This window comes from Dasypus novemcinctus, chromosome 6 (genome assembly GCF_030445035.2).
Source record: "Dasypus novemcinctus isolate mDasNov1 chromosome 6, mDasNov1.1.hap2, whole genome shotgun sequence".
NCBI lineage: Eukaryota > Metazoa > Chordata > Mammalia > Cingulata > Dasypodidae > Dasypus > Dasypus novemcinctus.
This window is the reverse complement of record NC_080678.1, coordinates 31,281,282-31,306,401: the sequence shown is the minus strand read 5'-3', so window position 1 is coordinate 31,306,401 and position 25,120 is coordinate 31,281,282. Positions and strand designations below refer to the sequence as shown.

The 25,120-nt window shown below is 40.7% G+C and overlaps 1 protein-coding gene across 3 annotated transcripts in view; it reads right to left on the bottom strand.

The window, feature by feature from the left end:
- The window catches only part of SORCS1 (sortilin related VPS10 domain containing receptor 1), a 528,310-nt gene that overhangs the window by 317,694 nt on the left and 185,496 nt on the right, over positions 1–25,120 (bottom strand). For all 3 annotated transcript variants that reach the window (XM_058298482.2, XM_071215682.1, XM_058298481.2), the window contains exon 2: positions 6,075–6,142. In XM_058298482.2, the coding sequence (XP_058154465.1) occupies positions 6,075–6,142 (68 nt within the window). The remainder of the gene's footprint in view (positions 1–6,074; positions 6,143–25,120) is intronic.

The window sequence follows — 25,120 nt, the reverse complement described above, 5'->3', positions numbered from 1 at the left end:
ATGTTTGCTTTTGTGTGCATCTCATCTTTTAACTTGCTAAAAGGAGAAGGGGGGAGGGACTAAGCAGCATGTCAATCTCTGAGGCCAACAATGCGTATTAAAGTTTGGTCTGAGTAAAGATTCCTCATAAAGATATCAGAAAGGCCAGTGACTTCTTTGGGCAGAGTGCAGCATGCTCACTGTACAAACACCGTTTGTGTGGGTGTACAAGAAAATATTGTGAAAATTGAGAGTCCTGATAAGCATGCCTAGGGCTCTGTGGACATCACCAGATTCCCTGACTTCAAGTTCTGGCCTAATCATCCGTAGCATTGATTGTGTTCTTCCTCTTTGAGAACAAGGTGTTTCACAAGATCATGTAAAGTAGTATTCAAAACAGTATCTTTGATACATAAGGCATTATGTTAAGAATTTAGGATATAAAAATGTATAAGACACAGACCTTGCTTTCAAAGACCTTAAACCATTTCTCAAGACAGCACTTCTAAGCCAAAAGCACTTAATGAAAACAGAATTTAAGCTAAGTTCTATTTTAGGTGTTAAGCAAACAAAAATAACAAGACATGGTCACAGTCCTTGAGTTTCCAGGCCAGCATGGAATCAGCACACACTTTTGGCAACTTGTACCTAACTTTTACACTGCATTTACCATACTTCTGTAACTATCCACTGTCTACCCCATACTAGATTTTGAGTTTCTGGAGGGATGGAACTATTTCATATTCATATCTTTTTCCCCAGTGTATACCTTGTGCTGTGCCTGGCATAGAGTAGGGGTCTACTAGATGTTTCTGAACTGAACTAAATAAAAAATATATCTGATAAGCATTATAAGACAAAGATACATATCATATTATAGAAGTGCTGAGGAAGAAGAAATTATCTTTGCTTTGATGAGGGTCAAGAGTGCCACAATCCAATAAACATGAAAAGATGCCCAATATCACTAGTGGTCAGGGAAACGTCCATTAAAACAAAATGTGATTTTTTAAATAAGATTCATTATCAATAATATCTAGTGCTGATGACAACATGAGGATCTGTGCAATCGAATTAATTGCTTATGGGCAAATGAATTTCTCCAACCTTCTTGAAAGTAATCTCAGGTATCTGATAACATTATAAATTAGTACAGTGGTAATACAATGTGAATAGTACTGACACTGTCTTTATTCATCTATGAATTGTTTGGCTCATTATAATCTTCATGCATTATTTTTGTGATTTTTAAGCATACTAAAATTTAATAACATAAATTTGTAAGTTCAGGGGCCAGAAACAGCTCCAGGTGACACAAATATGGAGATGGGAATGGGAGTTATAAAGCTCTAAATAGGAAGTGTAGGCTAGAATCCAATGCACCTCTTGATCCTGCTGGGGAGCTTGGCTTTCTCCTCTTGGCCACTGAGGAGGTGCTAAACATTTATAAGCAGAGATGTGATTAACATCATGGGATTTGTGTAACACAGAAGTCCTCCCTCAAGGAAAAACACATTCTAGCTTCATTCTTTTTCATTTTATAGGATGTGTATTCCTGATCAATAATTTTGTTTTGGGGATTGACTTAAAAGAGGGATTTTGCAGCAAATCAGCCTTTGGAGCAGGAACTAACAATTTGACCCAAGCCCCCTTTTGTGCGTCTTCTGGACTGGGAAGGGAAAAGAAGCTTCCATCTAATGGAAATCACCCACAGAGATGGCAAAGAACTCGAAGTCTTAAAGCCAACTTCTGGGAAGCGGATGTGGCTCAATTGATAGAGCATCCACCTACTATATAAGAGGTCCAAGGTTCAAACCCAGGGCCTCCTGGGTTTCTGGTGAGCTGGCCCAAGCACAGTGCTACTGTGTACAAGGAGTGCCATGCCACACAGGGGTGTCTCCCATGCAGGGGAGCCCCACATGCAAGGAGTGTGCCCTGCAAGGAGAGCCGCCACGCATGAAAAAAGTGCAGCTCACCCAGGAGTGGTGCCCCACACACAGAGAGCTGATCCAGCAAGATGACACACCAGAAAGAGACACAGATTCCCAGTGCCACCGAGAATGCAAGTGGACACAGAAGAACACACAGCAAATGGACACAAGAGAGTAGACAACGTGGGGGAGGGGAGAGAAATAAAATAAATCTAAAAATAAATAAATAAAGTCAGTATTTGTCAGGCAGAACCCCAGGTATTCTCCAAGGAGTACAAGCTTCAGCCACACTCACTGAGTCCTGGCCTCAAGGTGCTCCATGGCCATTCCTCATTTCCTCCAAAAGAACTCCACTGGGAAACTTCCCTTGATAATCAATAGGAAGAAACAAAGTGGTTCCTGGAAGAACCAGAAACAGGGCTGGCCCCCAGGGCAGAATCAAATAAAAAATCTAACCCATTCTCTCAACTTCAGCCATACATTTTCTCCCAAGAAGGCAAGTTTTGCTGTTTCCAGATAGACATTATTTTGTAGATATAATCAGAAGTTTGCTTGTGTCGTTTAAGTGGACAGGAAAATGGGATAACGAATGTGAGAAGTCAGCCATGTCAATCAAGTCCTAAGACTTAGAAGTAATGCAGGTTGTGTACCACTTTAAGAGCCTACATTTTGAATTCCTTCAAGAATTGCCTAGGGCTTTCTCACCAGCTAACCCTTTCTCAGCAGAGTTCTGATCACCCTGGTACAAGAGGGAAAAAAGATGAATATATTTCTTCTCAGAGATACTATATCTGGATTTTGACATTTTATTTATCTCAATCTTTACGCTTATCTTGCTTCAATGTGGTAAAACTACTTACTGTACACCAACAAATCTCAAAGCTTAATCCACTCCATTGTGGAGAAGATTCAGAGTTGCAATTAATTGTTCTTTGTTAGCGCATCCCCCTTTTCTCTCAGTTTGACTCTCTCAGTGAAGAGCAACACAACACAAAACAAAATAAAAAACTTGCTCCAGGATTAAGGTATAATCAATTACAAGACCAACTGGGAACAAAAGCTCATTAATTTGGTTCAGCAGCATCTTGCTCTGTCAACTAGGGCTTGTTGATCTAGCAAGGTGTAAAGCCCTGGGACATTGTGACAAGGTCAGCTGCCTCTCAGGCTTTCTCCCACTCTAACAGTCCAAGGTTGGAGCTGCTGCCACTGACCCCTTTTGACTATTCAGCTGGTCAAAGCTGTAAAGAATAACAGCACAAGAATAAGGGCAAAAGAATCTTTGTAGACAGTAATTTTCTGGGGAAGGGTGAATGATGCTCAAAATGTCACAGCAGTTTGAAAATCCTATTCAATTATGATATATATATATATTTGTTTGCTTGGGTATAGAGAGGTCCAAAGGAGGCAGAATTGGCTCTGGAATCTAGATAAACAGTAAATGAGTGAATAAATGAAGTTCATTTATTAACTAACACATCTAAAGTCATGGGTAACTGCTTCTTAGGTGTGTGACTTTGGGCACACTATAAATATGAATTGAGAGAATGCAGTAATGCAAATCTAGCACATATCCTTGTGCTTGATGCACAATGAGGACTCAATAAAAGTTAGATTTTATTATTGCTGTCATTATTATCATCACCATCATCATGACTATTATCATTAAGCCACCAAGGTGGCATGTTCAAGGATGTAAAATCTAGTTAAGAAGAGAAAATATACATGTGAACAAAGTAAAGGAACCACACTTATCTCATATCTTTATTACAACACTTATGGTTATATGGCAGTTTGTCAATTTACATTAGATTTATCTTCCTCTGGGATCTGGCAGTTCTGGGAGGCTGCTTAAGTACACATTCAGTGCAATTACACATGATTGGCTACATGCAAATACATTTTCTCTCTCACCTTACCTGTCCACAGGTTTTTGTCTCTTTTTAGTCAATGAACATCTGGAGGACAGATACGTGGTATTGATCTAAGCACCCACTCAGTTTCACCTCTGGACCAACACAACCCAGGGCATAAAGGAGTAAATAAATCAATGCATCTTTGTTGAGTGAATGAATGACAACAAAAACTGTGTGTTGATGATCATGCTGTACAGATACAATTGTAGGATTCAATGGTCTGTTCAATAACAGGTATTTACTAAATTTTTAAATTTAATTTTATTTATTTATTTTTTCCTTAAATCTGGCTGCCATGGTAAAGAAAGAATCAGGGGCCGGGGAAGGCAGCTGGTAATGGCAGAGCTCCCTAGGATTTTCCAAGGTTACTGCCATCCACCATGAGGGACAAAAGGCCATCAGGGGAGTCGATGTGGGATACTCCTGAAGATGCTGGAAACCTCAAGGAGAGGCAGGTATGGAGAACATGTTCAGAGGAACTGGGCAAGGAATATCTGTTAGGTAGCATTCTCTCTGTGTTATGTCTTAAGCTCAGTGTTATGTGTGGCTGTGCCCAAATGAGCCCCCAGGTTTTCAAGAAAACAAGTATTCTGAGTAGCTGGTGCAGGATATGAGTCCCCTCTCGGTAAATTTAATCTCCCTCAAGTAGGGCTGAACAAGGGGACTCAGAATGGTGAGGACTCCTTTCCTGATCCCCAACATCAACTCATCTAGGCCTGTGCTGCTCCTCCTCTGTACCATGCCGCACCCCCCACCCCTTAGATTCCCTAAGCGCTGTGTATGGTCAACCAGAGCTGCTCAAAAATGCAAGCCCTGTTAAGGCACCTGTGAGCTTGTGAACAAATCTAGCCCTATTAAAGCACCTGTGAACTATTCTAAATTTCCCTTCTCAAGCTCTCTTTTCTTTTCTAAATGTTGTATTTCACTAAGGTGTACTCTTCATATTGGAGTATTAAAATGTTTCATTTCTACTATTACAATGTATCTACAGTAGTTATTTACCATATATGCCATTTGACAAATATGGCAGACTACTGTGGGTGCATCACAAATATACTTAAATATATATTAGTATAATGTATTTCTGTGTATGTATAGGTATATACACACATACATATGCATATACATACCCAAATCTCAGTGAAATTGATCCTAAGATTAAGTCAGAAGGTTATTCTTGCCACACCTTCCCAAGCTTCAGCCCATGGATTGTGTATCTCAGAAGGAAGGCCTGATACTAATTGAACATGGTATCATTTTTAATTCATTAACTACCTCCCCATCCCAGCTCAAATTGGAAAAGAATATTCTTCCCCACGCTGGGGCATTGGTAACAATGAAAGAGAAAGAAGCACGTTGAGCGTGAAGTTCATCAGTCCAGAACAGCTTACTCCTCAAGTCCTTCCAATATGCCCTGCCCACAGCTCAGGTAGACAGCAATGGCTGCTAAAAGCCTCTGTCCCACTGAGCAGAATTGTGTACCTTTTGATTTTCTAATATGCAGACCATTATTTATATGGAGTATACACTGCAGGGGGGGGGGGAGGCTTTTCTTTTTCTTTTTACTCTCATATAGGTTCATATATTACAGAACTCTATCAAGGAAACATAACCTTACTCAGTCACACAGATTTTTATGACCGGTTAGAAGAATACAGTAGGCGCCAGGCCCTTAATGCACGGAAGAATTGCACATTTTGTGGCTGCTACAAAAATGCCCACACTTTAATTCAACAAGAATAATTCCCTTGGGACAGAAACTGTATAACTAACCTCCTAGTTAGGGGGAGAGTTGAACAATCTAAATGCCTGACAACAAGCAAAGAGCAGGGTCTACTTTCTCTTTAGTTTCCTAAGAGTCTCCTAAAACAATTTTTTCAGGGCTTCATGTACATAGGGTTGCCCTGGTATCTTGCTTGGACTATGCAGGTCCAAGGGTTGTGCTGATCCCAGTGGCTAAGACATCTCCACTCTCTCCTTTCTGCTCCAGAAATTAGTCTCACAGATCTTTGGGAGCTGTGGGACCAAAATGCAGAGCACAACTTAATTGACAGTTTAGCAACCAAACTGGCCTAAAGATTAAAGAAGATAAGGATCTGCCCCACCTGGAGATAAACCCCAACCCCTCACTAAGGGAAGTAGGAAGCATTTAACCTGAAACCTTGCCAGGAGGATAAATGGGGTGGGGAAGAGGAAGAGCTGGCCTGTGTTTAAATAACTCAGTAATTATTAGCTCAATTTATCTACTTACCTCCAAAGTGAGCTCTCAGTGATGCTCCCCAGATTATAGTCAAAGAGCTTCGTCAGAATGAGAATCACCTGAAGGCAAAAGAAGACACCCTGGTTAGTCTCAAACAATTACAATCTCTTATCTCTTAGAAGTGAAATGGCCCAAGGGAGAGTTTAGGACTCCTTTAATGGGTGCTTAACATAATTGAATGAATTGTTACAGTTTATGCTAAGTAGACTGCAGAAGGCTTTGCCAGGGTCTTCCACCCAAAAGCTTAGGCCTTCTCTCCTCCCCACCTCTCTCCCTCTCCTGCAGGCAGCTAGAGTCACCGGCTAGCATTTCTAACCCTGGCTGGCTGAACACTGACTGGGAAGGCTAGCAGTCTGTGTCCCACATGGCAGCCAGAGTCACTGATGCAGGTTTCAGCCTTGCCACCTATTAGCAGGACCACACAGGGCAGGTTACTTAACTTCTCTAAACTTCAATACTCCCATCTATTAGAGGATAAGATTGTGCCATCTTCCTGAAAAGGCTCCTGTGAAGTGTTAAATTAGGTAATAAATGCAAACCGCCTATCAATTAGCAAGGGGTTCTTATATATCAATACCTTCCCTTTCTCCTCATCTGTGGCTTTGGCTTTGTCTGTTTGTTCTGTTCTCCCAGTTTCTAGGAAGCCACTGTATAGAAGCCACATGAGACTAAGGAACAGTATTTTAACAAGAGTAATTCTAGGTTTTATGGGATCCTAAAGCTTACAGGATCAAGGGGTGGGGGAAGCTTCATAAGAAACAGTACATAAAAATTAGGAATAAAATATTAGGCTGAGAATTGGGCAATTGAAGAGCCCTGAAGCTTAAGCTTCATTAGTTTTCACAGCAAATCCTTCTGATTTTCACTGGTATCTATTTTCACCCTCACTCTGACAACCCCCTTCTTTTACCATTCAAGAAACATTTATTGGAGCAGATGTGGCTCAAGAGGTTGAGCACCTTCTTCCCACAAGGGAAGTCCCAGGGTTTGGTCCCCGGTGCCTCCTAAAAACAAAAAACAAGCAAGCAAACAATAAAACCAACTCAGGAGCCAATGTGGCTCAGTGAGTGAGCACCAGTTTCCCACATACGAGGTCCTGGGTTTGATTTCCTGCTCCTGGTACCTCAAAAAAAAAAAAAATCAAAAACAAAAAAGCCACTTATTAAGAGCCCAAGATTTGCTTGATGCCAGAGAAGAACACAAAGAAATGAAGAGGAAGCCTGGTATTTTGGGGGATCTGTGGTCCAGTCATGACAAAATTCACTCATCAAAGAAGTCAGAAGCTGAAAGAGGAGCTGTCCCATTTTCTGGGGCCACTGAACTGAAACTCGTGCCCAACAGGGCAGCAATGGGAGGGCTCCTTGCCTTGTGCCCGCAGTGACAATCCCTTCCACCAGTTCCTTGAGGAACAAGAGCCCAGGTCATTTGGGAAGATTCAACAGAGCACTATTCCTCTCAATTCATATTCTCACCCCTCACTCACTCTTCTTATATCAGGAAAGAAGCTCAACTTTCTGCTGAGGTTAATGTTTTTCTCCCAGTCCTCATAATCTAGAACATTTGGCCCAGTCTTGCTGTTTCCAACTCAGAAAAAAAATGTTTATATCGATTTCCTGGACTTTTCTCTGACAGCCAAAGGATCACTTCTAGCCACAGTGAACACAGAACATTTTAACCTTGGATTCTGAGGCAGTGAGCTGCCAAGGAGGGCTATATCCTTCCAAGTTCCCCTCTGCTAGCAAGGGGTTTGATTTACAGAAAATGCAACCATCAATAAGCAGTTTCTTAACATTTCCTTCCCAGCAAGCAAACTGGAACTCTCTGACCTTACATTTGTTCCAAGTTCAAGGCAATGAAGAACTAAGGTAACCTAAAGACATCCTGACCGCTAAGGCCACCTCCCCTAAACCACAGCCCAGGCTTCCTTAAAAGATCTGTTGAAAGCTTGCTTCTATAGCAAACTGTGAGCATGTGCGAGGTGCTGGGCACCCTATGGGCACGTCAGATGGCATGCCTGTGGTGGGGGCATATGTTTAACAGACTCGTGTGCCAATTAAGTAGCTCTAAGTGCTAAATTTCAATCACCACCATCCCAGGAACACTGATCAGCATCGGCGGGTGGCTGTTTGTTTGAAGACACAGAACGATGTCGCAGCTCCACCTCAGTACAACTTTGCCGAATAGGCCTATAAATCCCCTACCAAGAAAATGGGGGTGTGGGCAAAAAGCTTTTCTAGGTAGTTGCTCTCCTGATACGATACAGCAGTAAGCTAAATAATGCAGTTCAGCTGGTCACAGGCCAGGTCTCCTGTTCACCTGACGAGGGGAATTCAGAGCAGCACAGAGAAGGAACCCTTTCACCCAGCAGGTAATGGTGTGGTGCTGCTCCGCATGGACCTACACACACACAGACATTCTTTAAGCAGTTCCCAGTTCAGGCGGGGAGGGAGGTAAAAATCCACTCCCTGCCTCTACTTGCTGGGCTAGTAAAACTAAAATGCCAGTGATACACTCAGGCAGTTTATCAATACTGCCCCAGAAGAGGCAGCCTTTCTGGCATTTCAAAGCATATCTGCTTGAATCAATCTATTTAATCTTTGTTTTCAGAATACAGAGCAAGAGAGAAGGGAAAACTGCTAACCTTTAGTTATGATTCCCATCGATTATTTGAGTTCTCTTTTTCTCGCCACTCTTTTCTCCCTTTACTGTCTATGTGCTTCACTTGCTACTTTACACAGGGATAGTGATGCATCATTATATTAGATCTGTTTTATTGGTGGCGGTTGATTCATTTTTTCTGTTCCTTATTGTATTAGTCAGGGTTCTCTAGGGAAACAGAATCAGCAAGGAATATCTGTCAATAGTATGAGATTTATCGGAGTCTCTTAAGCAGCCGTGGGGATGCACAAGTCCAGGTTCCACAGGCAGGCTGCAACCAGGAGCTCCGATGAAAGTCCAGTGAAGATTCTGGATGAGTTCTGGGAGATGGTGGCTGACCAAAGACCAGCTGGGAAATTCTCTCTCAATGCTGGAATCACTTTCCCTTTTAAGGGATTCAACTGATTGGGTTAAGCGTCTCTCACTGCTGATAGCAATCTCCCTGATTGATGTAATTGTAATCAGCTATCTATGATTTGCCACTGCAGTAAAGTCAATGGTGACTAAAGTCATAAATGCCTTTGTATTACAGTTAGCCCAAGGTTTGCTTGACCAGACAAATGGGCACAATTACCTGGCTGAGTTGACACAATAGCCTAACCATCACACTTATTAACAATCTATTCAACAGAATTAACACCTGCTGAATGGGCCACAGCCCAAACCAACCACTGGCACTCTGGTAAAATTGCTAAATAAAAAATAAAAGGTGGGGGGATGCAATTCTGCTCCTATTACTTACTGTGTCTGTGCTTTTATCCAAACTTTTTAGAAAAATTGGTCAAACTTCCTTGTCAAGTGAAATTTTATATGTACTTAATATATAAGTGGTATTTTCTTTTCATTCAGAAAGCAGTTTTTATGTGCCGACTGAACTCTGACTTCAAGTTTATAGCATGTAATTATAAAGTCAATCAGTGAGAACAAAGCTGTTTTGATGAACACACACATCCAATGGAGCATCCTATTTATTTCTATACCTGGTTTTCATTATATAGCACCAAAATAACTCTGATTCTCAACAAAAATTGGTGACCATATGGTAATAGTTTTTTTCAGTTCCTCCCTAAATCTTAGGACACTATTTTTAAATACCCATAATACAAATGCCCATGGCTCAACACACTCTATCTGCATTGTACCAGGACCTCAGAACTCAGTTATTCCTGGGATTTTCCAAAGTAGCCCGTCTTAAGTCCCCCCAAAAGGTATGTTCAAGGCCTAATCCCCATCTTGTGAATGTGATCCTATTTTTAAATAGGATATCTGAAGACCTTACTAGTTAAGATGAGGCTAATCTAGGTTAGGGTGGGTCTTAATCCAATATGACTAGCTTCCTTACAAAAGAGGAAATCGGATCCCAACAGACAGGGAAAAAAGAGGCAGAGATTGAGTTATGCCATAAGCCATGGAGCACCATGGATTGCTGGCATGCCACTGCCAGTGCCTACAGCTCCAGAGGAAGCACCACCCTGCCGACTCTTCATTCATCTAGCCTCCAGACAAACTTCTTCTGTTTTAAGCCACCCAGGTTGGGGTACTTCAGGAAAGCAGCCCTAGCAAATAAGACACCTGTGCTGCTAAAAGAACTGCCCTTGGCCTAAGGTCTTCCAAAGCTCCTCCTGAATAATTCCACCAACTTCAGTCTCTTGGCCTCTCTGACAAGGGTGAGACGCCATCATAAGAAAAATGTCAATCCACTCCACCCATCCTCTAGCCCAAAGCTTTTTCTGAATTTGACTGTAAAACAAAAACATTCATGCAGATAAACAGAGACACTAGTATATAGATGACTAATAGGAGTGTTCTAGTGTAAATTAGCAAAAGCCAGACAAAACTGTCTGAGCTGGTAATCCTGATTTCAATTTCAAAGTATACATTAACATAAATGTATCTGGCTGCAGCATGAATTAATACCTTGGCAGTTTTCATTATGGCTATTATTAATCATTTAATACCTTTGAGCATGACAGTATGTTTTTAAAAATTAACATAAAAATATAATTTAAAAATGAAGCCTTCACCAAACATTTAAGGAACCCCCGAAACACTTTTCTGGTCAGCTATATCTATATAGCATACTTTTTTTTTTAACATATTTCTCAACTGAGTGTACTAGATACATAATACTTTTTTTTTTAAAGATTTATTTATATATTTATTTCTCTCCCCTTCTCCCCTACCCCAGTTGTCTGTTCTCTGTGTCTATTTGCTGCGTCTTCTTTGTCCGCTTCTATTGTTGTCAGCCGCACGGGAATCTGTGTTTCTTTTTGTTGAGTCAGCTCTCCGTGTGGGCTGCACCATTCCTGGGCAGGCTGCACTTTTCTTTCCCACTGGGCAGCTCTCCTTACAGGGTGCACTCCTTGCGCGTGGGGCTCCCCTATGCAGGGGACACCCCTGCGTGGCATGGCACTCCTTGCGCGCATCAGTGCTGCGCATGGGTCAGCTCCACACGGGTCAAGGAGGTCCAGGATTTGAACCGCGGACCTCCCATGTGGTAGGCAGACGCCCTAACCACTGGGCCAAGTCCACCACCTATATAGCATACTTTTGAATACTTCTCTGTTAACTCCTAGATTGCAAAGAAACAAAATTTATTCCATACCTCCTAAGTAGGAATTCATAAGATGTTCACTCTCAAGGGACTGGAGATAGAAGACTGGGAGAGTCAATGTATTTCCTCATCCCCTCATGGCCTAGAAGAAATACACACATTTCCCCTCCAAGTGGTCCCTCCTCTTTCTATTCTTAGGAATAGCAATCTGGTTGGAAGCAGAGGGCTAATGAGAATCTTCCTTGAAGAATGAGTGCCTAGCAAGCTTACTATTTTACTTAAATTATGAATTTGGGGTAGCTCTAGGGGAACTAATGGGAATTTAGGGGGATTCAAATTCTGCCAGGACACTTGGCTCCACCACTGCCCTTTCCCTCATCTCATTTTCATCTCATAAAACTGAGCCAGGTCTCCTGACTTTTCAATTATTAATGACATGCATTCTCTCTCTCTCTCTCCCCTTTCTCCCCCACACACCCTAGCGTGGAAGCAGACTCTATTCTCAAAGAAAACCAAAGTGTGGATTTTGGCTCCTTGACAACAAAGCAAGCAGTTTGGGCTACTACATCCTAAAGTTTCCTTCATTTATGATGGTCTGAATTCCAAATCCTAAAAAATGTAGTTAGTGACAAGGATCCTAGTCTACAAAATAAGGCAGTTGCCTCTGTATTCCTCTCAGCAGTTATTAGTGATTCAGGGCCAGCTTGGGCAGATGTTTCTGTAATCTTAATTCCTGGGGAGATTCCAAAGAGCTCAAGGATGCTAATGTTCAAAATTCTTCCCACCTTGTTGTAGAAGTCAAGAGAGGTTCAATTACTTGGCTCAGAGGAGTATTGGAATGGCTGTTTACACTGCAGATGCTGGCTGGTGGGGACAGAGGCTGGAGCTTGCTACTTCCTTCCTTTACCCTTTAGCTTCCAGCAGATGCCTAGTGACTCCTCACTGCCCAGAATCAAGGACAGCCTCTTTGCTTTCTGCAGCAGCTTGCCAGAGACCATTTGGTTGGATATTCTTACAGATGCGGATGGAGCAGAACACAGGACCCATGAATTACAAGAGTCCTGAAGAGGTGTGGAATAATCTTTCATGAAGATTGAAAAGCTGGATAAAATAAAAGGGGAGGAGAGTTTCAAATGATCAGGCTTTAGTTTTGGTTTTCTTCACACTCCAATTTTTAGGGGGATAAAACCAAACTCACAAAGTGGTCATCCTAAAACAATTAAAAAATACAGTTCATGTTTCAAATTGTGTCTTTCACTCAGTAAGAATTTATTCAACTTTATAAGTTAAACAGGGGGCAGGCGTGATTCTTCTTTTTTGGGGAGCCATGAAACCTTTAAGAATCTGATGAGATAAAGCTGTGTGCATAAAACAGTGACTATAACTTTAGTGATATCATTGATCCCCTGAATCCTAGGGGGTTAATGAAACCAAGAATAAGGACCTCCTATAATTCCCAAAAAACAAGGGCTTTGTTCAGATGAAAGAACTTTCAGCTCTAAAATTCTACACAATTTAATTCAATAAACATTTATTAAGCCCTTTTTAAGAGGCAGGAATAAAAATATGTGCTGTGAGGACACAAAAGGAGAATCAGATATGGTCCCAGGGCCTAGAAATTCAGTCTAGTGGAGAGGCAAAATTGTGCAGATAGTTACAAAGTAAGAAAGAAAATGTATGGAGAAAAGAGGGCTTATCTCTGGTAGGGACCAAGAAAGAATGTTCGTATGAAGAATGTATGTAAGGACAAATCCCAGAGGATGCCTGAGATTCAGATGGAAATGAAAGGGTATTCTAAAGGAAGAGAGCTGAGAATAGAGGGCCAGAGGTGGGAAAGTTCCCAGTGTTTTAAGAAAAGAGTAAGCAGATAGGTTTAACTAAAGCATAGGTAATGGGCAAGAAAGGACAGAGAGATTGGCTCTCCTGAAGAGGGCCCTAAATTTAGACTGGAAAGAGCCAAGGATTTGAAATCAGAAGAAAACAGAGTTTAAGTTCTGAATTAGACACCATACCAGTTATAATGCTGTTAGTTGCATGAAACAGAATGCAAACAGGGACTCAAGAATATGGGATTTATTATCTCATATAACAGCAAGTCCAGAGGTCATGCAGTTCCAGGGCTCATTCAGCCTCACAGGGTCTTGAAGGAACCAGGCAATGTCCACATTTCCTCTCTGACAGTGTCAACACTGGGGTGCCATTTATCCTCAGGTGTGCACTGTGCCCATAATATTTTTTGCATTACATTCAGATAAAACACTCATACGTTTAAATTAGAGATGAAACTCTTTCCTGAATGCCTTCCCAGCAGCCACCCTGTCACTGACCAGGACTGAACCACATGCCCACATCTTGACTGCAAGGGAGATTGGGAAAGTGAGGAGCTGGTATTTTCAACTGGCATTTTCTGTGGTGACAGGTGGGCTCTGCCAGCAAGGCTGCTGAGTAATGAGAAGTAGTGTCCTGTCACTGTTGCTTACTGTGTGGCCTTGGAAGAGTAACCTGAATACTAAATTAACCTCTTTAAAAAAAAACACGAAGGTAACGTAATCTCTCTTCTTTACGTCATAAAATTGTGGGGAGCGAACACAACAGCAACTTTTTGTAAATGCTACCCTATTTGTAATCTGCATACCTAAGTATCTGTTATTATTACTAACATTGAGCATTTATTAGATGCCTACTCTTTGTACCCTATCACATTCTTAAGAGAGTTTCATATGTCATTTTTTCGTAAGAAGAATATTGAGGCAAAGGATTAAGAATGTTAACTTGCTCAGCTAGTAAGAGGCAGACAAAAAAATTTAAGCCAGGGAAGGTATAACTTGTACCACACACAAATTCTTAATCACTGTGCTAGTGATCTAGGACATATTGCCTAACATGAGTATTACTGTTACTAGAAGGTGGAAGAACCATGGAAGGTCCCTCACTTCTGTCAAATTCAAAAGGATTTACTGAAGGCCTATATATGTGAGGCATGTTGCTAGGCACAACAGCTTTTCTCTCACTCTGGCAATCTTTCCAACATTCCTGAAATATTTTCACCTTGGAATACAGTCTTTGGTCACAACTGGCCTTAACAGTCCAATGGCATTTTTCATTTATTTATTTATTTTTTAAATTTGTGAACCCTATTGAAATCCTCTTTCTGAGCTGACCCTTCAATTTAACTTACTGTAGAACTTGGTTGTCCCCAGATCTGGGGTTCCTGACAATGAACATAAACCCACCTATCTGCAGATTTCATCAGAGTAATGTATAGTGTCATCAGTTTAGGAAGATTTAAGTAAACGTGTCATTGAGCTCCTTAGCATCATCAAAGGGAAAAGAAATCAATAATTGCTAATAATTGCTAAAACGGCTTAAGATGCCCCAGAAGGGAGTTGAAAGGTTGGTACGTTGAACGTGCACAAGCAGTGCACACACACACACGCATGGACACAGGCAGGCACACATGTGCACTCAAAGTCATCAGGCAGGTAATCTAGCACATGCACACACAATTGTGGAAATAAGAAACCAGTAGAAAGAATGGGCTAAATTTAGGAGATGGCACTAGTCAGGATGCAGTTAGTAAATTTTTCCCTCTGAAAAGTGTGAAATACCCAAATGATTTTCACATTCTGTAGCAGCCCACACATCATTTAAGTTAGTGTTTATGTAATGTCCCCCAGGAGACAGTGAATTTGAGTAAGTGAAACAGCCACTGCTCCTCCCCTGGGGGGCTTAGAAGACAAGACAGCCAACAGTGATGCAGAGAGAGACAGGGACTTAGAGACAACTGAATCAATCCTAGTCACAGAGGGAACTGTAGCCCATGGAAGAGCTCTTGTGGGAGGTAGAAGATTCTTTAATGAAATGTGTTATGTCCTCCCTCTGTATCCACTTCTCTGCAGAGCCAGAGGTAATTTGCAGCTAAGACATAAGGCCATGGCCCATACACCGCCTGTGAAGTGCTGTCCTAGGAACTTCCATGTGAGCAAAACTGTAGATCTCACTCAAGGTTAACTCATGGCTCTTCCCAGTCATGTCTGCTAAAAGTCAAGTTCTTTTCTGTTAGTAACAATCTAAAGAAATGCTGTAACAATAGACTCCTATTCTCTAGTTCTAGAGCCAGGTTATTACATTTATCAACCTAATAAAAGATTTTCATATCACTAGACCTAACTTACTTTTTTTTCCCTCTCTTTATTTTTTTTAAATGTTACATTCTAAAAATATAAGGTATTTTTTAAATGTTACATTCAAAAAATAATGTCCCATATACCCCCACACCCCCCTCACCCCACTCCTCCCACATCAACAACCTCTTTCATCATTATGGGACATTCATTTCACTTTGTGAATACATTTTGGAGCACTGCTGCACCACATGGATAATGCTTTACATTGTGGCTTACACTCTCCCCTAGTCCACCCAGTGGGCCATGCAGGACATACAATGTCCAGCATCTGTTCCTGCAGTACCACTCAAGGACAATTCCAAGTCCTGAAAACACCCTCACATCATATCTCTTCTTCCCTCTCCCTACCCTCAGCAGCGACCATGGCCACTTTCTCCACACCACTGCTACAATTTCCTCCATTACTAATCACAATAGTTCCATAGTAGAATATCAGTAAGTCCACTCTAATCCATCTAAGTTGCTTTTTGATGCAAATTTTGACAATACAACCTTTTATCTTCAACTTGCCCTTCTCTTCCCCAAGATCAGGGATGTTACCAGCTCCAAAAATGTACTCCCTATAAAATCTGTTAATCCCTATAAAAGCTCAAAATGCCAAATCAGGCATGCTGATGCTACTTCAGTCCCATGGTATTTTTTAGAATTTTTTGAGTAATATAAAAGAGAATAATTCCCAAAACATATATCCATATGTAATGGCTAATTTTGGTCATTTCATGTTCTTCTTTCTCTAGGTAAATTACTCTGCCCTAAATGATACTCTACTTTATTCCTCTATATTAACCCAGGGGAAAATCAGAGAAGCTAAATCAAACATTGTATTTTTTTCTAGAAAAGTGCCAGATGTCTGTACAATGCAATCCCAAAAGAGTATCAAGATGAAGAAATTGTAAAAAATGAAGGAAAATACATATTCAGGACAAGACCTGTCTATATATGGATGGAAAAAAAAAAAGAAATACTAAACAGACTTGGACAGCCACAGCCAAAGTCTATATGGCAGTATTTGAAAGTATCTGGAGCTGGAGGGCAGGGTGTCTAAGGGAGGGAGAGACCATCTCCTCAGTGGGTTCTTAAGAGGGCTACAGTTCAAGGAAACTATGCATAACATCTTGTCCAAATCTCTTGCTTATAATTTAAAAAACAAGCCACGATTGCCTCATCCTCTTCCAGAGGAATGCTTACAGGGATTGGAGCACAAATCATTCTCCTTCATGCTGGTCTCTACTCAAATTAAATCCCCTAGTACACAGTTGCAGAAACACAGACAATGCATAAAATTCAGTTGAGAGTGGTACACCAATAGAAAAGTATTTCTTGCATTACAGTCTCTTTACAAAGCTTGGAAACGGAGAGGAGATGTGCCATATACTTGATTAAGAGGGAAGAGGGATGAAACCTGAGAGTGGTGGGAGAAGAATGGAAGCCATGAGGAATACAGAAGTTCCCCTTTAACTCTCCTGATGCAATGATCTGAGAAAGACAGGTCTTCCAGCTTTCAAATCACAATCTGTCTGAATTATAGACACTGTCTAAATATTAAGACACTTCCTATATAGGAACCCAGACACAAGGTGAACACACCATTGAGCAGCAAACAGCTTGTTAATGATGAGGGGCCCCTTCTGTTCATATACTTCCTTATATTCAGCTTCAATACAAAGAAATGAAGCCAGTCTTTCTCTTTCCACTTCTCTTGGTTATTATGTTGGTATTCCTGGGTCCAAAGAGGTCAACTCAATTTTAAAGGTATTGTTTTTCAAATTTAACACAAGATACTTACAGGAAACTAATAAATAAAGACATGCATTTTATGGCAATCCAAGTGTTAGAACATGAACATCAACAAGACCCTGGAATAAAAAATGAAAAGAAAGTGAGCTTTTCATTTTTTTTTCATTTTCTTCTCTCATTTGCCATACAGCAGAGCTCACAAAAGCAACAAGCATAATATACCAGAAATACCCAACAAGCTACAATCAAATATTTTTTCCTTTGCTATGGGAACATCCTAAGGTGGGCCATAGAGGAAGAGAAATATTTCACTTAAAAATGACAAAAGCAAGGAGATGATGATGGACAATGCCCATCCCAAGGAACAGAGAGTGTCTACAACTGCAAACAAGATAGTTCCATCCATCTGCCCCATGGGATCTAAGTACTCTCTCAATTAGAAATAGAGTGGGCATCACCATTCCAAAATTCTCAGGATTGGAGAATGAACAATGGCTAGAATAGACTTTCTGTTTAGTCTACTAAAGACAATGGAAGAACTCTCATCACTGATATAATGGCAGTGGCCACAGATTCAGAGGGAAGGGAGAAGGAAGAATAGGTGTAATATGAGGGCAGTTTTGGGACACTGGAATTGTCCTGTCTGACATTGCAATGATGGATACAGGCCATTATATATTTTGTCATAACCTACAAAATTTGCAAGATAGAGTGTAAACTATAATCTATGGTTAGCAGCAGTGCTTCAAAATCTGTTCATCAATTATAACAAGCATACCACACTAATGATGGATATTATTAATGTGAGGAAGTGTGGGAGTGGGAGGGCTGGGGCATATGGGAATCCCCCCCTTTTTTTTTGAGGTACCAGGGGCCCATAATTGAACCCAGGACCTCATATGTGGGAAGCCAAAGCTCAACCACTGAACAACATCAACTTCCCTGAGATAGTTTTTTTACCTGTTTTGTTTGTTTTTGTTTTTCCAGGAGGCACCAGGAACCAAACCCAGAGCCTCCCATGTGGGAGGCAGGTGCTCAACCACTTGAGCCACATCTGCCCCCCACCTGTATTTTTTACGTAACGTTTATGTAATCTAAAGTTTCTTTAAAAAAAAAGCAGCATAAACATTTACAGAAATAGAGACTTGTTCTCTGGTTGCATTAAGATGATTATATTTCACCTCTCTGGTTATTTGGCTATTCAGAATTTTAAGAATTATTCATCCTATCAGACTTTTCTTTTTTGATTAATTAAAAAATATACTTGTTGCTAGCTTAAAAAAAATGACACAAGCAATAACAACTGACTTCTCTATTAGCAGATCTTTTGTTTGCCTTGTCTGAGTGCTAAAGCATGGTGGGACACAATTTGAAGCTTACAAAAACTGGCTTCAACCTGAAATTTTATAAAAACAATGTCTTGAAATCCAAAGTAAAATGTATTCATATAGGTTCCTGTTTGAGAAAAATCCCACAGAGCTTAAGTGATTCTTAAAAATTCCTTGTCATTTAGTCACAGAACCAAAATGCTTCTACATGATTCTAATACTGATTCTTTACAAGGCATCTAGATGGCTGGTGGGTGAGTATTAAAAAATGTCTGCTTTTTACCATTCTTTTAAAAGAAAGTTAGGACAAAATTTGAAGAGACTGGAAAGTTTCCAACCACCTCACTTGACAAATGGTGTAGGTTACACTTTTAGAAGAATCAGTTCTTTAATAAGGAGTCTTTGAGACTAAAGAATTAACACACCATATGCTGATTTGTTGCATGAAGCAGGAATTCCCACGTACAGAAAGAAAGCCTGGATTGGGCCAGTTTTGAGATGGAAGAGTTGGAAGAGGTAGACTGAGAACTACAACAGGGATGATCAGATACAGATCCAGGTTTTGTGGGGGTGAAATTCATACAATTTGGGGGGAGGGCTCTCTTTAAGAAAAAGAATACAAAACTAAAGATAAAATGAGATTTAAAAGTGAATATTTATTAGAAAGAGAAATTAAATCACAATAAATTATTAGCACCTTAAAGACCCATGTACTTTTCTTCTGCGATATCTTCAGATGGTTTGGAAGAAATGAGTAAATAGAAATGCCTTCTCTTAGCAACTTCAGTTCCCCATTCCACGTGGCACACTACAATTTCCAGAAACTTCCAGCACTCACAAGGGTCTATGTACAGGAAGACGCTGCATTCTAAACTTCATTGGCTTCACTGCAAATCCCCTTTTGGGCAGGATTACAAACTAGATACTCATTCAACTTTACCAATGGAGCTATCCACTTCAGCACTACCGGACTGTGAGTCTTGAGATACAGATTTGAGCCCTGGCTCTCTGCTACTAACACATTTTGACACTGCGGAAGTCAATGTACCCCTTAGTGGTTCAGTTTCCACATGGTTCTACTACATGTTGGTTAAGGTCTTTTCCTGTAATACTATTTAATGCCGAATACCTCAACCTACTGTATCTTCTGTATTTCCTGTCTTAGTAAATGGTATTTTGCTTGCTCAAGCCTGAGCCCTGAGTCATCCTTGACTTTATACTCCTCTCTTCCTCCAAAGCTAACTGTGTCAGTTTGGGATTATTTTATGAATGCCAAAAACAGAGATATTATGTTTGGCAACTAATCTGTTCCTCTGGGTGTGAAACCCTTTGACTGTATTAAATTACTTGATTAGATTATTTGATAAGATTGTTGTAGGGCTTTTTATTGGACTATGTCAGTAAGGTTTGACTCAAGTTGAGTCCCCACCCCCTTGCTGGGTCTGAAAATAAATGAACATTCACTCAGACTGACACAGGGAGAGAGAGCTCTGCCAGTTTTGATCCTGCCATGTGATGAGGCTCAAGGAGCTGAGGCCCTGGGGAAAGGTGAGCCTTTTGCCTGATAGTTTATAGCTGAACTTGAGCTGAGACCAATCTAGGAAGCCCTAAGAGACAAGCCCTATGGCAGCTTGCAGCTGAAATTGGGAAGAAAGCAAAGCAGGTGGGCCTGAGAGAGGAAACCTGGAGGGGAAGGAGAGACTGGGCAGAGATCTCCCACCATTTTGCTTCAAAACATGACCGCTGACTTTGGTAAGAAAGCACCTCTTATGGTGCATTGGTTTGGACATCTTATAGCCTTGGAACTGTAAGCATTTACCCCCAAATAAATCCCACTTATGAAAGCCCACAGATTTCTGGCCTTTGCATTGGCACCCCTTTTGACAAACTAATACACTAACCAATCACTAAGTCCTACATACCTTTCCCCTCTAACATCCCCCACCAGCAACCTGGTCCAGGTTAAATCAACTCTCACCTAGACAACTGCAATGCCTCTGATGACTCTGCTAGCATCCAATCTTGTACCCTTTAAATCAACCTCTGAACTGGTGCCACCATTTTTAAATATCAATCTTATCATATTTCCCCACTCTTTAAAACATTTATGTGGCCTCCCATTGATCATAAAATAAGTTAAATTTCATAATATGACCTACAAGGCCAAGTATGACCTGGCTCCTTTCCCTCATTCAAACCATACTAATGGCCCATTTATTCTCACAACTCCAGGTGAATTTAGGCATAATATTCTCCTGCTGACCTAAGGAACTTCAGTGTTTGTTGATTGGCTGATTGACTGAGGTTGTAATGGTGATGGACTTTCCCAGGCATAAACAGCACATTGCAGTTACATGAGCTATTATCGTAGTGATCTCTAGAAAGAGTGGGGTCACAAAACCTGAAAAATTTCAACACAAGAGCATTGCCTTTTCATCAAATTCCAGTTTTAGTAATGATATTCCAAACACCTCAGATCTCCTCTTGAAAAAGACTGATAAAGGATTAAATGCTATAGATAATTCAATGATGGGTATCTCTTTTGTGAGGGCTGAGGAGTTGTACAACATGTCTATGATCCAGTCCAAAGGTTTATTGATTTTTCTGTTCTTTCATTCAAAAGTGTTAGCCTTCAAGCACAGATCTCTGAGACTCCTGAAGGTTGCCCAGGACACTGCAGATATCTACTTCCCATTCTATGAGTGTCTTCTATCTAGGAATGGATAGCCCTGGATGAGTGCAAGTACATCGGGGTTCAGATATAACAGAGTCTTGGTCAGGAGTTGAAATCAAAGTTTGAATTCTGGACTATTTCCTATGAGATCCTTGAAATTTCTTTCTCTATAAAATAAGGGGCAGAGCCAAACAGAGAATTTATGGGAGGCAGGGCAGTTACCTAAAACTGCAAAGTGAGAGGCCTACATTCTGGTTACAGAGCCAATTTTAATTACTTGTATGATTTAGCCAATTTATTTAATTTGTTTACCTTCTCTAACTCTTCCTAGTAAATGGAATCGATAAAATTAGCATTCTCTTTTCTAACTGGGTTATTAAAACCAATATACTTCATTGATTATTATTTTTGTCACTCTTTTAAGCCTTTTGAATAAGATAATCTATATGTATTCTCTATCAGTCTATTGATCTATCTATCATTTATCTATCTATCTATCATCATCATCATCTATCCAACTATTTTTTTAAATACTGGTCACAGTCCATATGTGTTCTGGGAAGTGTTGTTGGGGATACAAATAAGAGGAAAGAGATAGCTACTCTCACTACAAATTATAGCTGGTGATGACCTCGAGAACTGACAGGGTTGAACTGAATGCTTTAGAAACTACGTACTATGGGAATGAAGAAAAAGAAGTAATCTCCAGGTGGGAGTAGATGGGGATCTCTTCAGACTCTTACAATAAGGCAGGTCGTTTCTACACATTATCTCAGTTAACCCATGTCACAACCCTGGTCAGATGGACATTGCTATTCCCACATAAAAGATGAAGGGGCTGAGACTTGGGTAGTACATATTTAAACCTAGATCTTGGGCTTCGAATCCTGAGCCAGGGCCTTGAAGGGTGGGCTGATTTAGTTCTTCCAGTATCCTAGCCAAGGGGTCAAGTTGTGTTTCATTCTGATACCTGCATGGAGTACACAGGCCAGAGAGCACATACTCTTCCTTGCCCATTAGCTAGTATAAAACATGGAGGGGTCACGTTCAGAAAATGGAGAGGTTTCCCAAGAACCTTACAGATTCTCTACAAATTGAGGACTTCATAAATTAGAAATCACTTAAATATCCCTAATTCGAACATGGAAAATGAGGCTTCCAGTAAAGGACAAGAAAGGCTAGAACTGACTGACACTTCCTTTCCTCATGGGAAATCAGTTTGCAAAAAAATGGATATATCACTAGTGTGTCTCTCACTTCATAATCCTTTAATCCTCAATCAAGACACCAGTGAAATCTAGGAACATGACACTCTGTCTGCCCAAAGAAAGGCAAATCTCCCAGGAAAAGAAGCATTTCCTGGCCTTGTGACAGGAATTGGGCCATTGCAGACTGAATTGCTCTGCAGAGAAAAGGAGCTACATTATTCCCAGTGTTGAGCAGGAGTGTGAGGTGGTAGCTGGGCCCAGTGAGGGGGCTTCAGTGACTCACAGAGTGACTGCCGGAAAGCGAAGTGCAACTGACAAAACTCTGCCTGGCTGCTGGAGGCTGTAGGAAAAAAGAATCTATTTTCTTAAACACGGAATCTCTTTTTTAGATTTCATCCTTTTTTTTTCTTTAATCTGTCCAAGATTAATGTTGCAAAAGTAAAATGCCCCACAGGCTGCTTATTTTGACGCTTACTACAGCACATAAAAGTGAAGAATTATCATGGAATGAATAATTTATTTAGCACTTTACTGTTGTTTTAAACAAATCACTTCCATGAAAGCAAAGTGTATTCAAGCAATAAATCACTGTTTTGCACACTGTCAAGAGGAAAAGATACCACTTGGCAGAATTATTGAATGGCAGTGCCTGGCAGGGAGGCACAATAAAGATAAAGGTGATGTCCTTGCATAATGGAATTCTGTTTGGATCTGGAAAATGTAGGTATGAGTAACAGTCAATAATGAGACCCACTTCTTTACTCATTAGGGTTAAGTGAGTGCCTACGTGCGCTTAGGTAGCTAACTGATGTTATACTTGGTACAGAGTAACTTAACATTTTATCCTAGCTATTATTATTTATTTCATAACTACAATTACTACGCACCAACCATGGAGCCTACATATAGAGAATACATCAATGAAATTTTTTGAAAAATGAGTTTTATGCCCTTGAGTTGATCACTATCCTTGGGAGCTTCATCCAGCTTATACAATGTGGTAGGTATTATGACAGACATGCACACAAAACGCCATGAGACACTTGCCTCATAGGAAGATGGAAATCTGGAAAAATCTCAAAGACATGGTATCATTGGATCCAGGCCTTGGTTTAGCCAAGATGCCAGGCAAAGAAGAGAACTTTCTGCCTTGGAGCAGAGGAGTGCCCCTAAAGCCCATGAGGTGTTTGGGTGGGGAAGTGATGTGTAACAACTAAGTGAGGGTAGGGAAGGAAGTGAGAGAAATGTGACAGGAGATGAGGCTGAAAGGGCACCAGCTCGGCTGTGGGACGACTTCCCCGGGCTCTAGGCACTTATCTTTTTGGATAAATTGGCCGTGGAGACCAGACATTGAAACCCATTTCAGTCTCCAAGGTGAGGTTGTTTGGGTTTTTTTTTTTTTTTTTACAGGTTGGCTTTTACCAAAACTATCTCCACTGGAACCACAGTTGAGGAAACTGGTAGCGGCTAAAAGAAAGAATGGACTTGGTCACACTTTCCTTGCATTCAAACCACAGGTGGAAATCCTCCATTAAGCCGGCATTGCAAAGATCTCAGGATGAAAATATAATCCTAGCTTTTGTTGAGGAAGGAAACAGAAGTTTCCATAGGGCTAGACTACCTTAGTTTACAAGTTTCAAAGTGTCTTTTCTTCTAAGTGTCAGTGCCACAAACATAACCTGATGTCTGAAACTCAAAGGAGCAACTCCCACAGCTCTCCATGACTCTTAGCAACTCCGGAAAATTAGTTCAGGCTGATAATTTCTGTCCCTTAAGGGGTGGACAGCCAAGGGCTTGGTTTTGACACATCTGGAGGAGAAGAGGAAAAGCAAACCCCTCTGATTCTGTCAACAGTATCAAAAGATTTTGAAATTATCTCATTTTTCTGTGGCTTAAATAAAAATAGCATGTCACCCTCAAGGAGCTTAGAGAATCAGTATATCTCAGTTTTACTTTAAATGGTTTAAGTGAGAATCAACTTTCAGCCTCATTTAGACAGTTTCAACTTGGCCAAAGAGGTCCTGAGAGCTGAAAACAACACTCCTGGATACTAAAGTGAAGGTGACAGCAGCTGAGAATGTCATGACTTTGATGCTTCTCATCACCTTAACAATATGTGCACCCTATTTATTATTTCAGCTATCTAAGTGTCAGCATTTTATCAGGCTTAGAGAAAACACAAAATGCTGTTGGCTAACAGCCAGCCAGAAATGCTTCACCCCCAGGAAGAAATTAATCAATGAACAATTATCTATTGGATGTTTACTAGGTTCAAGACAGAGTTTGTAGACCCTGTGGGAAGTAAAAAGACACACAAAATATAATATCTGCCACTCAGGAACTTACCACCTAGCAGTATCTGATTGTCCTTCCCCTAGTCAGAAAGACTCAGGACTTCACTGCATCTATAAGATTAATCTCCTCTTCTTCCATTAGACTTAGGAGGCCCTTTCTACATAGCACATATCTCCTTTCTACTTTTATCTGTTACCACTCTTGTAATCCTGTAATACTGACCTAAATTAACTCTTCAAACCACCATGAATTTTCAGGTCCCTGAGGCTTTCTCCCTTTTCAATATCCAGTTCAAATGCCATCTCCTCTATGAAGCCTTCCCAGACTCATTGGACAGTCGGTTGCCTCACCTATGTTTCTCTAATGCTGTAAAACTTCTATTATGGCAAATATGTC